We start from the raw sequence: 17,412 nt of genomic DNA, 5'->3' as shown, positions 1-17,412 counted from the left end.
ACTAAAGGTTAATATACTGGTATAAAGCATTTTCAGATTGCGGTTAATTCTTTGGACCATATTTTTCAATGTCTTTTTTCACAAGGTGTTTTGACAAGGGAGGTAATTTTATTTTTCAGATTGAGGCCAAGTCTATGGACCACATGAAGAATGTCAACAAAGGTCTGGAGAATAAGATCATATCACTACAACAGCAACTTGATAATAAGGTATAAAAATTGTTTTTTTATCTAAGTTTATTTACAGCCGCCGCTGCTGATAGCATATGTTAGTGAAATTAGCAAAAGAAGTTATAATAAGTATTATCACATGTTTGACGTGGCGGGAGTGTAATAAAGCCATTAAATAAAAATGATAATACACTAGTGTAATAAAGCTTTGACGTCGACGTCATTTACCGTATAGGAGACGTTGGTTAAATTGGTTTGTTTATATAGCAAAAGAAAGTTGAATTTTTGATGTTTCGGCAGGAATAGCTAACGTGATAAAAAAGAATATTACATTTGTGACTTTCCACATTTAATTTATTAAACTCATTGAATAAAATTGATAAAATGCTCGGCAGAGCCTCGCATTTTATCATTTTATTCAACTCGTTTAATAAATTCAATATCAAAAGACACTCATGTAATATCCTCTATATATTTTAAAGATAGTGCAAGATTCAGAAGATGCTTTGAAGTTTTACCTGATTCTTGTATGTGCATGGTGTAAAGTATCTCACACAGGATGTTAGCTTATAGTTACCTGTGAATGACTTGTTACTATTTTTAATTGGAGGAATGTGAGTTGATATTCTCTGATCCACTTGTTTCTTAGTCTAGTGTAAACCACTGAACTATTTCACCTTCTCTAGTATAAAACCCAGACAATTCACATTTATACACAGTATAATCACTATTATTGACATCAAATGATTCCAGACCAGGAAAGCAAATTATCTCTTGACTGACAAAAAAACTTTCTGATTGACAAATACTTTCTGACCAGGAAGGCAAATACCTCCTGACTGACAAAAAACTTTCTGATTGACAAATACTTTCTGACAGGAAAGTACCTCCTGACCAGGAAGGCAAATACCCCCTGACTGACAAAAAAACTTTCTGATTGACAAATACTTTCTGACAGGAAAATACCTCCTGACTGACAAAAAAACTTTCTGATTGACAAATACTTTCTGACAGGAAAGTACCTCCTGACCAGGAAGGCAAATACCTCCTGACTGACAAAAAAACTTTCTGATTGACAAATACTTTCTGACAGGAAAGTACCTCCTGACCAGGAAGGCAAACACCTCCTGACTGACAAAAAAACTTTCTAATTGACAAATACTCTCTGACAGGAAAGCACCTCCTGACCAGGAAGGCAAATACCCCCTGACTTGCAAATGCCTCGTGACTGGCAAGGCTAATTCCTCAATACTGGCAAATATCACATGACTGGCAAATATCCTTCTAACTGGCAAATTCCTTTTTGACTGGCAAATACCTCCAATTAAAGGTAGATGTTCCTATTAACCATCCTGACCAGTATAATAGATATTTTTTCTGTAAATCAGTGTGTTCTTTCTAATAAATGCAGTAATGACTTCCTGGTACTGTTGCCCCACACAACTTGCACTTCACAAATGATGCCCCACCCACCACACAAACGATGCCCCACCCACCACTTTGATACTTTAGCAATGTGTTTTATGTAAAATGGGAGATGAAATGTTGTAAAACTATTTCCTGATGCAGCTAAGAAGGTGGCCATGATGTCAAAGTAAGCATGTATTATCTAAAATGTGCTGGAATCATTAATCTTTGTGGAGGACTATATTCTGCAGTTGTGTCAACCCAGGGATCGAATTTAACGGTCGCTAACTCGCAAAATTCGAGTAAGAATAAAAAAATGCGAGTAGAAAATCATGGCACTCGAATATTTTTGCGATCACATTCGAAAGTCGGGGAATTCGCTCAAATGTCCTTTTCTCTTTAAAAACTCCTTCGGGCAGTTAAATTACCGATAATCACGTGACTGCTTCTAGACGCTTGTCGCTTTATACAAAAGTAATTATCGGATATGTAAGTAAGCATCTAGGCAATATTTGTTTTCATTTTGGACGTCTGTAATTTGCAAAGTTCTGTGAAAATGGAGAGGAAATAACATGTTTCTTGGTGCAAAAAAGCCCGCGGAGCTCGAAAATGCTAGCAACACTACCAACTGTGACCTGAGAAAAACTTAAAAGATCAACGTCAAGCCAAAAGTCCAAAGAATCATTGAGTACTTTGGTTTGTATCATACTTTCAAAACCAGAAAGTCCCAAGCCTGTCCGAACTGTGAACTTTTATATGAAACCAAACAACAACAAAACAACTTGAATTTAGCACGTAAACAGCTTTTAAATAATTGCTAGTGGAACCCATCATTTTGCTAGTGGAAAAAAATGGCACTAGCAAAAATTTGCTAGTTGGAAAAAAAGTTAAATTCGATCCCTGCAACCCACAGTATTGAGAAAAGAATTTGCATGCATTTGATCTTCAAAGGTCACTTAGGTGAAATCCACAAAATTCATATCCCCACAAAATAAGTGTTTGTGCAAAATCCACAAAATTCATACCCCCACAAAATAACTGTTTGGGCAAAATCCACAAAATTCATATCCCACAAAATAACTGCTTGGGCAAAATCCACAAAATTCATATCCCCACAAAATAACTGGGCAGAATCCACAAAATTCATATCCCCACAAAATAACTGTTTAGGCAAAATCCACAAAATTCTTATCCCCACAAAATAACTGTTTGGGCAAAATCCACAAAATTCATATCCCCACAAAAAAACTGTTTAGGCAAAATCCACAAAATTCATATCCCCACAAAATAACTGTTTGGGCAAAATCCACAAACGTTCATGACCACAAAACGATTTCACAGTATACAAGAATTACATATAATAAGGATTTCCATTTTAATTTATAGAAAAAGGAGAGCACCGATGTCATTCATAAACAAGTAGAGACGATCAAACAGTTAGAGACGGAGAGAGAAAAGTTACTAATCACAGCCACGGAAGGTACAAAGGCGTCTAACAAGGTTACCGATCTGGAAGAGGAGCTAGCGAGACTGAGGAAAGAATTGGAACAAGAACGGGGAGAGAAACAAGATCTGATCTCGGAGAAAGAGCTGTTGAAGAATAAACATGAACAGGTTCGACTTCTGTATTATTCATAGACAACAGGGTTTGGTTTAATTGTAAAATAAATTTTAATTCTGTGGATTAGTTGTACATTGTTGATTGCACAAGTTTTATGAACTTCGTTAACTATGACAGGTTTCCTGGAATACAGGATGTCCGAAATCAAATATTGCCTTTATCATGATTTGAACGTTTGACCTGTGAACTTATGTTGGTTCTGCCTTCAAGACACAAATCTGTTTGAAGTGTAAGAACAAAGCAGACTGTGTTACTTAAAGATGAAGAAATATGTAAAGTATAAGACAGCTTGCATTAACGATTTAGATTACAGCTCATATATTTGCAAAAAAATTTTAAAAAAGAACAGATTTTTATCTGAAGTCCCAAGCTTCATTCTTTGACATGTAGCCTTCATCTCATTCTCATCTGCTAGAAGTTGGTCACAAATTTTTAATCCAGAGAGGAACCTCGGATTTACTTCTTTTGTATATTTGGTGAGTATGCGCACTTGTAATAACTTTCTGCATAGGGTTTCAGCCAGTCAGTGCTTTCCTATATTTGGTACATCTAAAAGAAAATTCAGGTAACATCTAAGCAAAATACTTGCTGTCAGTGACTAAAAGGATACAAAATTACTGTTATTAATAAAGATGTACTGCTCTGATCAAATATTTAGAAAATCACTGTTAGAGATCAAATTATTCCTCATAATGCCTTCACCTCTAATTCTTTTAGAACAGTTGTTAGCTTAAAAGCTGTCTTTAAATCTGTATTCCAGGAGGTTGGACAGCTTCAGTCAGAAAATATTAAAATCAAAACCGAGCTGGACAATGCAAACAGAAAACTCAAAGAACAGTCAAAAGTTGCTGCAGCTGCTGGTAAGTCTAAGCAGTTAGAAAGAAGGGGAGTTTAGAATATTCTCACATTTTCTTCATTTTGCTTTCCTATCTAACACATATATTTACCTTGAATCGGGGTAGGGGTTTTTGGGGTGGGGGCCTCTGTGCTTCAGTGGTTAAGGTTGCTGACTTTCAGACATTTGTCCTTTATTGCTGTGGGTTTGAAAACCAACTCAGGGTGTAGAATTCTTACATGAGAAGAAGCTGACCAACTAGCATATGAAATGTCAGTGATTTCTCATAAGAACCTTCCTGTGCCTAAAATATTGCCCAGAGGTGCAATTAGGATCTGCCTCGACAATCATTCACTGGAATGTTGCAGTATGACTTGTAGTTGTGATGGTGTGATGGTAAACCCAACAAACGTTACCAGGAAAAGTGCTCTAAAATCTTTTTTTTTGGAGTGGGGGGGGGGGGGGGGTCCTATTTTGCTGAAATTTGAAAATATTATTTGTTAGACCATACTCCATTTAAATATTAAAATTACAAATTTCTGAACACAAACATTGCTTACCTATTATTTGTAAGGTAACGTCCCTATTACTAAAGTTGTTAAGTATGACATTGTGATATCTAAACAGAATCAGTCAAAACTGTGATCACCCATGGTTTAATGTTTCTTACACAGCATAACAGTTGTCTCTCTCCTTGATTTTTATTTAAAACACAAAATATTCACTTATCTACATTCTCCATCAACACTGATGTTCAGATAATGACCAGCACAGTATGCCTGCCAAACACTTTATTGGTGACATATTTATCATTTGGTATTATTAGCACACGTAAATGTTCAGCCGATGTAGAAAAACATAGCCTGGAAAATTGGGAGAGATGAGGTCACATGAAGTTGCCATGGGGACTGGCATTTACTTACTACTTATCCAAAAAACAAATGATTTTGGCATATAATTACATTTTTGGGGCTATACTGGATTCCGGTCTGTACGTCCGTTGGTCAGTCTGTCCGTCCGTCTATAGACGGAATTTGTGCTGGCTATTTCTCAGCAATGCCAGATTTCCACCAAACCTTGTAATTATTATCAGTAGCAAGCTTAGTTGTGCATGTGTGACCTACTTTCTTCTTTTTATGCCCCCAGCATCTGCTGATGCGGGAGGCATATAGTGATTGTCCTGTCTGTCCGTCCGTCCGTACGAGGTTAACCAAATGGGACCGTTTCGTCTAGCATCAATACCCCTTACTAGAATGACTTGATACTAATGCAGATGTAACCTGTGACCATTCCTCATCTTCAGACATCACCTGACCTCAGTTTGACCTTGACCTTGACCTCGTTTTGGACTTAGGTTGCGTTATATAGGCCATCTCTTGGTTAACCAAATGGGACCGTTTCGTCTAGCATCAATACCCCTTACAAGAATGAATTGATACTAATACAGATGTAAACTGTGACCATTCCTCATCTTCAAACATCACCTGACCTCAGTTTGACCTTGACCTTTTTGGACGTTTTGGACTTAGGTGCAAAATCTATTGACAAGGATGCCATTGGAGGCATCAATTGTTTATTGAACGCAGCTCCTTGTTTTGGCATAAAATTTGGACCACTTGTACAGTTTTGAACACACACCTTGAAACTGACTTTTAGTAACCTTGATTTTGACCTACTGACCTACTGACCTACTTTCTTCTTTTTAAGGTACAGCAATGAAATTTGGAGATCTTATACAGTTTTGCACAACATTTTTTGTGCATCTTTGTACATTTTCTCCCTATACAATAGTCAAATGCAGTGTATCATATTTTCAATACCCCTGTTCCACTGACAATAAAATTGCTGTCTGGGGGTATTCATCACCATTAGTGATAGCTCTTGTTGTATCTGTGTAAAGTAACAATTCCATCGATGTTTGATGATATATAAAGAAAGTCAGTTCACTTTTCTGGGCTTTTATTGAACAGCCTGGTGTAGGTATATTATACTGTAACACCAATTTGTCAGTAACTAATTTAGAGGCTATTGTTATATTTACAGCGGGCGGAGACCAGCAGAAGTGGGAGGATCAGAAGTTACAGTTCCTGTCAGACATGGAGTCAGAGAGACAACACCATCAACGACTAGTCAAAGAACATAACCGTCTGCTGCAGAGATTTGAGAACATGCAGGGAGAAATGCAGGTACAAGTCTGCCTGTAGGAAGTGGCACACATTTTAACTATAAATTTTGAAAATAAATCTGTACTGAATTGGACATTAAGACTGCTTTTACAGAGTAGCATTAAACACCAGATTTTAAAATATCAGAACCATCCAGCTGGCTTACGGAAGGTCGGTGGTTCTACCTAGGTGCCCGCTCGTGATGAAATAATACACAGAGGGGCACCTGGGATCTTCCTCCACCATCAAAGCTGGAAAGTTGCCATATGACCTATAATTGCGTTGGTGCGACGTTAAACCCAACATGCAAGTTTAGTGTGCTTATTTCACAAAATTTGTCTTTCCTAAAACTCCGATTTACATTTACTGGAAAATTTACTACTTACATCTAGATGAAACCTTACGCAGATTGACCAAAATTTTGGTCGGATAAAAATCTCTTCTAAAATTATATTTGAAATCTTTAATGTTCGTATTTTATAAAATGGCACAGTTATACCATCTAAGGAAATAAATGTCGAAAAAAGGAAATATTTGGATTTTAGTAATTAAGAAACATATCATCCTGTTAGGTGATTTGAGTATTGCTAATACAACTTACAGGCAACTGAATATCAAATTTCATTTTATTTGCATTGTGTGTTCTACGTTAACCCTTACTTGGCTGTATTTCTATTATGAACTAGTCCATCTTTCAGTTTGGACAGAAACCATTATCGGTAACTGTTAAAAGGGGTGCACACCAAAAAATATACTGACTGAATGGTGAACAGTGCAGATCATGATTAGTCTGCATGGATGTGCAGGCTGATCATGATCTGCACTGGTCGCAAAGGCAGAATAAATTTTGTCCAGCCTAATAATTGTTAAATGTGTTGAAACTGTGGATGAATTATGTATTTCAGATGTTAACAAGCCCTACAGGTCACAAAAGGACACCATCAGATATCAGTATGATTAGTTTAGAATCTGTTACAAGTTCTGTATCCCCAGACGACAAGAAGGAAGAAGGGGATGAGGGTGAGAAAGAGGTAAGTTATGATTGGTTGCTATTTATAGAATTGTGACGAGTTCTGTATCCCCTGACGACAAGAAGGAAGAAGGGGATGAGGATGAGATGAAGGTAAGTACTGATTGGTTGCTATTTATAGAATCTATGACTTTTAACTCCTAACAACAAGAAGCAAAATATGGTCAAGTTGAGACAGAGGCAATTTCTGATTGGTTGCTATTTATTGAAATTGTGACAAGTTGTGTATCCCCTGATGACAAGAACAAAGAAGCTGAGGTTGAGAAACAGGTTAGTTCTGATTGATATAAATAGGATGTCTGAAGTATAAGTGAGAGCAAAAAGGAGGCAAGATCTTGGTCCAAAGTTATAATAGCCATTTTGGACACCAGTCTCAAAAATCCAGCATCTGATTGGTTGGTTCTGAGCTCAGTAAAAAAAATCAACCAATGAAAAGGCTGCATTTTGAGACTGGTCAGCAAATTCAGTTATGATCTGTTTTTATAAAAGGTCTGACAAAATCTGTATTCTGGATATTAGGAGGAAATGTTTAATCACAAAAAATTTCAACAGACAGAATGTAACAAAAGAAAACAAGTTTCCAGCATTTTTCCTAGCATGAACAAGATAAAAATTATGAAATATTTGTCATAAACTTTGGCAAATATAGGCTTCACTTGTAATTTCATCAATTTTAGGACCAAGGTTATGGCACTGAGAAGAAGAAACGACAAGCCCCGGCCCCACCAAGCGCTAGTAGCATGGAGAAAGTGATGAAAGAAGCTGGAGCAGAGAAAACAGATAGAGAAAAACCACAGGTAATGTAGTGAGGTGTGAGATATGGGAATAGCTTACTTCTTCAAATGAAAGTTTTAAGGAACAGGAACCTACAAGACATGCCTTATTATTATTTCTTTTTGCTCGGTTATGATCTTGTTATTTGCATTCATTCTACCTGTCTTCAAGTCCAGTTTTCGACTTTTGAACTGTGTGACAAATGGCAGTGTTGTCAATAAGACCAGAGTTTTTTGTGCACCTTTGTTGAAAAATCCCATTGATTGTTTGAATATTATACATAAATAAGGTTTATAAATTGAAAATTTACCCTAAGATCATGGGTAAAAAAATTAGCAAATTGCCATTTCAAGACATTTCACGAGCAGAAATATTCAGGAATCGCCGAAAACTGAGGTGCAAAAGCTTAGTTTGTTTATCTTTACTTGACTCTGATAACGTGTCTTGGTGAACGTGAAAATTTACGCTAGCTGATATTTCCGTGAATTTCTTGAATTCACGAATTTTCATGAAATTTGTTAAGATTTCCATGTCGCAAAATTTTCAACTTCTACGGTAGCATCAGTTCTTTAACAACACTGTTAAATTTATCAAACAGAAAGCGCCAGAAGCCAGTGTAGATGTTGGTTTGATGTTAAAACTACAAAATAAAGTGAAATCCTTGGAGAAAGAAAGGGACCAATTAAGGGCTAAACTGGATGCAATTGAAGAGGATGTGAAACAGGGGACTGGGGATTTCAGTGAATCCGCTTTCAAGACACTCAAGGTAAAGATAGATAGAAATTTTTCAGGACATTTAAGATTGTTAATATATTTGTAGTCAAAAACCTTACAATTTTTCCAGCATCGGATTTGAATTGTATTTATTGTTTTTTCTGATTTATTAAAAAGAAAAGTACATTGAGCCGCGCCATGAGAAAACCAACATAGTGGCTTTGCGACCAGCATGGATCCAGACCAGCCTGTGCATCTGCGCAGTCTGGTCAGGATCCATGCTGTTCGTTTTCAAACCATATTGCTATTAGAGAAACCCTTAGCAAACAACATGGATCCTGACCAGACTGTGTGGATGCGCAGGCTGGTCTGGATCCATGCTGGTCGCAAAGCAACTATGTTGGTTTTCTCACGGTGTGGCTCATTTCTTGAACAGTATAGTACTGGCATTGTAGAATTCTTTCACTTCGCTGTGTGTATGTGCAAAAATTAAGTAGTATGGTCAGAGTTAGGAAGTATGTTTTTGGAATGCTCAAGATGTTATTTTGTGTTTTTTGGAATGAAAGCATGGTTGTGTTATGAAAGTATCCAACATCTTGAGATGTGTTTAGTATGAATTGAAGAAATTTTTAGTTTCCGCATGTAAAGCCTGGTTGAATATATGTAAGTTAAATCTTTTAAAGTGAACTTATATTTTGTCTAATGATACAAGTTCATGAAAGTAAAGTTCTACAAAAATGTTTTAAGTTGTTGAAACACAAAACATAGTGGCAAAACCTAAGAACATGCCTTCAGGTCTTGTGGGTTTTCGCAGATATTTTCGTGTTAAGTATGTAGTTATTATACGCCCAAAAGGGGGCGTATTATGTTATGATACCTGTGTCCATCCGTACGTACATCTGTCCATTACCAATTTTGTGTCAGCTCTGTAACTCGTCAACCCCTTGAAGGATTTCGAAGAAACTTGACAGAACATTTATGTTCACCACATCGAGTCGAAGTGCAGAGCGCATGTTTTGGATGGCTTGCTTCAAGGTCAAGGTCACACTTAGGGGTCAAAGATCATATGACTTTGTTTGGTGTCTGCTCTGTTACTCTTTAACTGCTTGAAGGATTTTAAAGAAACTTGGCACAAATGTTTACCACATCAAGAAGATGTGCATAGCGCATGTTTCAGATGACTCGCTTCAAGGTCAAGTCACACTTAGGGGTCAAATGTCATATGGCTTTGTTTGGTGTCCGCTCTGTTACTCTTTAACTGCTTGAAGGATTTTAAAGAAACTTGGCACAAATATATACCACATCAAGAAGACGTGCTAAGCGCATGTTTCAGATGGCTCGCTTCAAGGCCACACTTAGGGGTCAAATGTCATACCTTCGGGCGTATATTGCTCCGCATTGCTGTGCTCTTGTTATAATTTTCTCCTCATCAAATCAGGCCAAAAAAAAAATGGCTGCCAAATTCTGCAATTGTCTTTGTTATTATTATGAATAGCAACAAAAGCGAAATGGTGACGTTGATTTGGAAAAATCTGCGATTAAAAGAACGAGTCTCCTTGTGGAGAGTAAAGCGTACGATAGTTTGAAGGTATTTAACGTCAAAACACAAGGGTAAAATTTGAAATATATATATATAGGGCTATACATGTATTTCGGTCTGTATTAGTTAGACTTATTACTTTCTACTTTCTTTTTGGTTCTTTACTGGATAATTTCTATATGCTTATTAACCCTTAGCCTGCTGGCAGCAGTGTTTCTGCCTTTGCGACCAGTGCAGACCAAGATCAGCCTGCATATCTGTGCAGTCTGATCATGGTCTGCACTGTTCGCCATTCAGTCAGTATCTTTTTGGTAAGCACCCCTTTTAACAGTTAATGGTACTGTCCAAATTGAAAGATTGACAAGTTAATTATAGAAATTTAGCAGGGTAAGGGTTAAAATTATTAGTTTGCTTTACAGTAATTCTGTAATTTGCTATTGACTAAAACCAACATTAAAAGACATTATCTTTAATTTGTATTTTATAAGAAATAGAAATTCTGGTAACATAGATAGTGGTAAAGTGTTAATACATTCAGATGTATTTTAGACCTGCATACTTTTTCATACAAGGAATTTTTTTTTTTATTAGAAAAATAAAAAAAAATATATTCAAAAATTTAGTATTAATAAAAGCATTTCTTAACTTCTTGTTTATAACTGTGTTGTGAATGAAGTTTATCATATTCTGTAAAGGAATGAGACAGAAAATTGAATTCTGCTGCAGCTAGATTTGTCAGGCTGCGATTTAGTTAAGTGACATGGGTTTCAGGCTTTTCCACTCTGTCTAAAAATCTTTGCATGCCTCTGTTTGATACAGTTACTATAAATCTTTAATAGCTAAATACTGCATTAAATACTGTTTTTATGTAGAGTAAATGTCAGTTACTTTCAGAAAAAACAGATTACCGTAATACTATTAAGGAATCTAGAAACACTGGTTCTTTGACTATTGTATTTAAAAGAAATAGTCCTGGAAAAAATGGCATAAATTTCAACAAAACAAACATTTAACTCTAAAGATGTAGAGTTCTAACACATTCAGGAGAAAATAAATGTATTTTAAATATCATATAATTTTTTTTATTAGTCTGAAAACGTCACAGTTAATCACATTTAAATCAAGATTGTTTTAACAAAAATTTACATATTGACCAGCCAAATGATCTCACAAAGCATTGCATGCTGATCTTTTCAAAAGGGAATCTGTTTGTTTCAGGGTATTGTATTGCTGATTATACTTGCAAATAAATGCATCCATAATTTTGGCATTTAATTAAAAGGCACAGAAAACTTACTTGTTGTAGTAACTACTGTATTACTGCAACTGGACTATTTAGCTAGTTTAGAAAATTTCAGACTATATGAGCAAGTGTATGTTGTATAGTACATAGATGATAACTTGACAGTAATTAATAAGTAAAGGTTAGGACAGATCACTTTCCCGCACGACTCTGGGTTGGACGCTGCACTTGGAATGTAGAATTGTTTAATGTAAAGAAACTGACCAGCTAGCTTTTGGAAGTAGAGTGTCTGTAATCAGAGACCCATCCTTGCTTGAAATAACACCAAAGATCTTTCACTGCCATTAATTTTGTAATGTCACTATATTAGCTAAATTGTGTCATTTTGACTTAAAACCCATCAAATAACACAAACAGTGATCGCATTTGATCTGTCCTTTCTTAGACTTAAATGCCAAGTTATCATCTTATATCTGTAGTTTCACATTTCATTATTTTTTTATTGATAATTTTGCTTATGGCTGATTATTTTTACATCATAGGACAATGCTTACTTTTGTCTGTCGGTATGTATTTTCTTCAGCTTGTGTGTGAACAATTTAAGATACTATCCAGTGTTTGGGGAATGGGATCTTTGTACTGAATGTGGGTCACTTAAAAAAATTTTGAGTGAATAACAGATTCAGAGAAAAATTTATTTTTCTTTGCCTCATTTTATAACTTTCGTTGACTTACATTCCCTGAAATTTTCATTTCCTTGATAGAATTTTCACTGAGTTACATTCACTGAAACATTAGGAGAAAATTTTGGAGAAAATATAAAAACTTTCAAGTGAGAAAATAAAATATATTTTGCAGACTCCAGACACTGGATTTGTCAGATTTTGCATTTTTATATTGTAGTTTAGGTGTAGTTTATTGCAGTGCTTCATAGTTTTGTTTGCAAAAATTTGAATTGTGATGTCTCTACAGTTTGATATTGCTTGTGTCTTAGAAAAAAATTAAAAAATGCCTATATCTCATACAATTAAAAGGAACTTATAAAAGTCGCTATGTTTTATAAAATTAAAAAAAAAGTTTAAAATTACCGTTGTCTTATACAATTAACAAGTTTATACTGTTGGACAATTGAAAAAAAAAATGCTTATGTCTTGGACAAAAAGAGCCAATTGCAACTTGAAGGATATTTTAACCCTTAGCCTGCTGGCGGCAGATGATTCTGCCTTTGCGACCAGTGCAGACCAAGATCAGCCTGCACATCCGTGCAGTCTGATCATGGTCTGTACTGTTCGCTATTCAGTCAGTAAATTTTCAGTGAAAACCCCTTTGAGTAATAAATGGTACTGTCCAGATTGAAAGATGGACCAGTCCATTACGGAAATATAGCAGGTTAAGGGTTAAAAAAATGCTTCTATCATAGAAAAAAAGGACCAACTACAAGTATCTTCTACACTTATTAATCAGCTATGTTAGATGTTCTTAATGATAGGTTGTATGATTTAAGTAAGACAATTTACTTTTAATTGCAAGAAACTGATCAGGTTCGCAAAAAAAGTAAGTTTATGTATATAAACTGATAATTACAATGTGTAACAAGTAACCGAAAATCGTCAAATTTGAATTTGTCATAACGATAGCAACTTAGTGTTATTTCTTTGAAGTGTTTAATAGATAATAAAAAATATTACTGAAACTTTCTTGGTACAAATAAGCAAAAAGCAAAGATGGGAATATGAGAGAAAGTAGTAACGATTTCACTAATGGCTTCTTGGAATAACATGTTGCTTTTTGTATAATCTTACTGCTGTATATAAAAGCAGTGTCAGTGTTTTTATTCACTGTATATTCTCATCCATAAGTCACTTAAAATTGATGAGAAGGTTTGACCTCAAATTACAGCACCTAGACTACTAAGTACACTAGACATATGGGGAAGAGATATATGGTGTATGTTGTTAGCTTTGCAGTGTGCTTATTAACATATCTGAGGTTTAGACATCATATATTGTCTACTAAAATGAGCCATGCCATGAGAAAACCAACATAGTGGCTTTGCGACCAGCATGGTTCCGGACCAGCCTACGTGCATCCGCGCAGTCTGGTCAGGATCCATGCTGTTCACTTTCAAAGCATATTGTAATTAGAAAAACTGTTAGCAAACAGCATGGATCCTGATCAGACTGCGTGGATGCGCAGGCAGGTCTGGATCCATGCTGGTCGTAAAGCCACTATGTTGGTTTTCTCATGGTGCGGCTCAAATGTAGTGTTAGAAGTTTTAACATGTAGAAATACTAATTAACAAGGCCTTGTTGTAAATAATTGCGCGAGGATCATCGGCAGTATGATAGAGTTATACAGTTGTGATCAGCAGTCGTCAAAATTTATGGGTACCACAAAATCCAACTTTGTAATGCATATTTCTGATACTGGGGATTACCTGTTAATTGGAATAGATATTATACATGAGTTTAGATGGTTTTATAACTGCAAAACATGAATGTTTAGAATTGTTTGCCATTTCAGTGAAGGGAAAATACTCTTGCTAAACTTTATAGACTAAAAACTAAGGTTGCTGTTACGTTCCATAATAAATACCAGTATTTAGTGGGTTTTTCTTTTTAACAAAATTAATTCTATGTAAATTTAAATTATTTTGAAGAAACAGATCAGCCAAAAATGTTGTTATTCTCCAGGTTAGTAGGCTCAAATCAAAGGGGCATATTGTACATCGATGCGCATTATACACAGATATTTACGGTATTATTCATTTAACACTGGTATCACTTCTGATGTAACGGGAGCTTCAGTCTTAGACTTGTTGATAATGTCAAAGAGCTATAAAAATAAATAGATCGGCAACTTGAAAGGCATATAGAGCAAATCTCGCCAACATCCCGTGACAACTGAATGAGATCTCGTTGTAAGCGTCTGTTGATCACGATTGATCAAGTCGGCAAACGCTTTTAAATAAGGTTACTCTCGGATCGATTGTTTATAATGATAATGGTGCTTTTTTAATGTTATTAGTATTTTCTACATGGGGAAGGAATGAATTTATGATTGGAAGTCTAAGAAATCAACAGTTTTCGTTTGAAAAAAGGACTCGATTCGGTTTATTACGCGCCGGGCGTACCGCCAGTTTTATACTTCAGTAAGCGTCTGTTGATTTGATCACGATTGATCAAGTCGGCAAACGCTTTGAAATAAGATAACGCTCTTAACACAAGATGACACGGGATTATCCCCAGTTGCCATTCTGTGTATTTTTAGTTCTTTGATAATGTCAAGACACTCAGTCCAGGCTGGGATTATGACCAAACCGCCTCATATCACTCTGAAATTGGTCTTTTCAGGAATCCGACTTGAGTATAGTTATGATAATCCCAAAACTTATTTTTAGAACTCGTTTAGATAAATTTCTATTAACTAAATAAAACAAATATTTAAGGAGAAAGAGTACTGTGAAATCATAAATATTCATTGGGAACTAATTTTCGTGGTTGAGTCAATCCACGAAATTTAATCCCAACAGATAAGTAAAGTTCACATTCATTTTACGTTCAAAAGTTCAAATCCACGATTTCGTATTCTCACTAAATTGCCGTTTTGACCAAAACCACGAAATTTCATGCCAACGAAATTAAATGTTTTCACAGTACTATAAAGTAACTAATCAAGAATTGATGCTATCTGACTGCTTAGCAAAGGTGACTGCCTGGGAAAAGTTGAAATTAGAACAAAAAAATCATTTTGGTTAAAGTTAGCTGACTGGCTGTTTATGGCAAGTGGCTATTCAAGCAGACTCTACTGTATTGTAAATAAATTCATTATACAGAAAAGTAGAATATTAAACACTCTGTTGAGAGTTTACAAGTATTGTATCATGTAACATGTATTTTGTTGTGTGTTTTATTTTAGTGTTTTAAAAAGAACAAAATTAATGTGACACTTTATTCTGTTGAATGCAGTTTTTAAATTTTAATTTCTTAAAAAGACAAAAAACAGAATGTTAATTTATTTTTTGAGAGTTTTTGTTGTAAATGTGTTCAGGTTTTCTACATGTTTTAATTCCTCTGAACTTTTGAAGTAATTTTTTCTTCAGTTTAACAATATTTCTTCTAATAAATTCCCAACATGGGTATAGTTCTTGATAAAAGGTATGTCTGTTTTCTATTTATTTGAACATTTGAAGAAAATACATTTTGGTTCAATAGCATGTATTTTTGGTACCATTTCCATTGGAATGTTAACAACATTTTTGCTGTGGGTGGGACAATTTTAATGCAAGGGTCTTTTATTAGAGAAATTATTGTATTTACCACACAATACAGATTTTTTTCCAGTTAGAAATAATGCATGAATTTTTTATGGAAAGAAAAGCTTTGTTGCAAATTTCACAGCCATGTAATATTTTCTTTTTCGGTCATTTAAAACAGATGCAAGAGTTGGAGAACGAAAATGACAAACTTAAACGAGAAGTTGCCAAACTCATGGAATCCATCGCCAAAACTACAAATTTCAACAAGGGCAGTAAAACCACCGCAGCGGGCAAAGAATTCTTAGGTAAACTCTTTTATTCTATATTTTCAGTTGAAATAAATTTGAATTTTCATATGCTGGAGGCAGTCCTTTACAGTCTGAACACAGTTTCTGTTCACAGAAGGTTAGAGGTACAGAATTCAGTGTTCTTGTTAAACAGAAGATAAACCTTGGTACAAGTCATAGTGCTGGCTTGTAGACATTTGATGTCCCTGTAAAGAGTCCACACATGATTGAGTTAATGTGGATAGGGACACCTGCACTGAGTTGCTTCAGCCTTGATTTGATGGCTAAACTGTCCATTGGCTTAATTATCCCACCCGTACCAAGTATATGGGGGCTCCAGGTAGTATATGGGGGCTATATTGGAGTCATGCATGTCCATCTGTATGTTCATCCTTTGTGTCTGCTCCAGTTTACTGGGAAGATTTTCATAAAACTAGTATCAATGTTTAACCTCATCAAGACCACACCCAGATTACTAGGTCTCACATGGAGGTCAAAGGTCAAATAGCTTAACTTCATGTCTGCTGCTCTTGGAGGAAGATTAGGATTAAATCAAAATCAGTGGTTTATATCACTAAGACGACATGCAGAGTAACTAGCCTAGGTCACCAGCTCTAAGGTCACACTTGAAGGTCAAAGGGCATTATCACAAACTCTTACGTTCTCTGTATCAAATTGGCATCTGGGGGTATCAATCACATATAGTGATAGCTGAAGTTGTGATTTTTTCCCCGCTAGAAATGATGAATTCCGTTAAAACTCACCTGATTAATAAAGTTTGATAAAGCTTTAAATTTTATGTTGAAACCAGATGATCCAGGTGTCTGCTTAGATCTTATGCATTATTACGTGGTTAGAAAAGTGCTACTATCATTACTGCATATGAACAAATGGCGTAAGAGCCATAAAGGGAGATAATCTAAAACAAAAATGGGTTCGATAAAACTTTCTACCATGTTGATCAATATTCAAACCTTCGACATATACTGTAGAAAATAACTTATCAAAATAGGATTTGACAAGTAATTAATATACATTTTTGTATTACCTGTTCATAACAAAAATTGTGGCAGCCACATTATCAGTAAAGACACTATGAACCTTTAAATGAAATTTCCTAAATTCTAAATTTAGATGCACAAATGAAGAACAATGATATTCCTTGGACAGCTTATCAAATGGATAAAATTTAGAGCAACTCTGTCTACAGGATTCCGTCCATTTGTAAACTTGCCTTGATTCTTACTGTTGGTCTGATGACAAACATTATATTGCAGGAAAATCAGGTCATAGAGTGAGTTTTCGTCGTCATAAATCTGAGGATCCTACAAAAGTTATTTCTGGTATAAAACAAATAAGCTGTGGCAT

The 17,412-nt window shown here is 35.4% G+C and overlaps 1 protein-coding gene across 1 annotated transcript in view; it reads left to right on the top strand.

Moving 5' to 3' along the window:
* The window catches only part of LOC123541815 (uncharacterized), a 112,782-nt gene that overhangs the window by 60,858 nt on the left and 34,512 nt on the right, over positions 1 to 17,412 (top strand). Inside the window, exons 22-32 of the mRNA XM_053532061.1 lie at positions 120 to 209; positions 2,964 to 3,191; positions 3,959 to 4,058; positions 6,077 to 6,219; positions 7,104 to 7,229; positions 7,906 to 8,025; positions 8,601 to 8,768; positions 10,212 to 10,304; positions 12,042 to 12,065; positions 15,936 to 16,062; positions 17,322 to 17,387. Coding sequence (XP_053388036.1) covers positions 120 to 209; positions 2,964 to 3,191; positions 3,959 to 4,058; positions 6,077 to 6,219; positions 7,104 to 7,229; positions 7,906 to 8,025; positions 8,601 to 8,768; positions 10,212 to 10,304; positions 12,042 to 12,065; positions 15,936 to 16,062; positions 17,322 to 17,387 — 1,285 coding nt within the window. The remainder of the gene's footprint in view (positions 1 to 119; positions 210 to 2,963; positions 3,192 to 3,958; positions 4,059 to 6,076; positions 6,220 to 7,103; positions 7,230 to 7,905; positions 8,026 to 8,600; positions 8,769 to 10,211; positions 10,305 to 12,041; positions 12,066 to 15,935; positions 16,063 to 17,321; positions 17,388 to 17,412) is intronic.

This window comes from Mercenaria mercenaria, chromosome 19, assembly GCF_021730395.1.
Source record: "Mercenaria mercenaria strain notata chromosome 19, MADL_Memer_1, whole genome shotgun sequence".
Classification (NCBI taxonomy): Eukaryota; Metazoa; Mollusca; class Bivalvia; order Venerida; family Veneridae; genus Mercenaria; species Mercenaria mercenaria.
The sequence above is the reverse complement of the archived record's forward strand: the minus strand, read 5'-3'. Positions and strand labels throughout refer to the sequence as shown.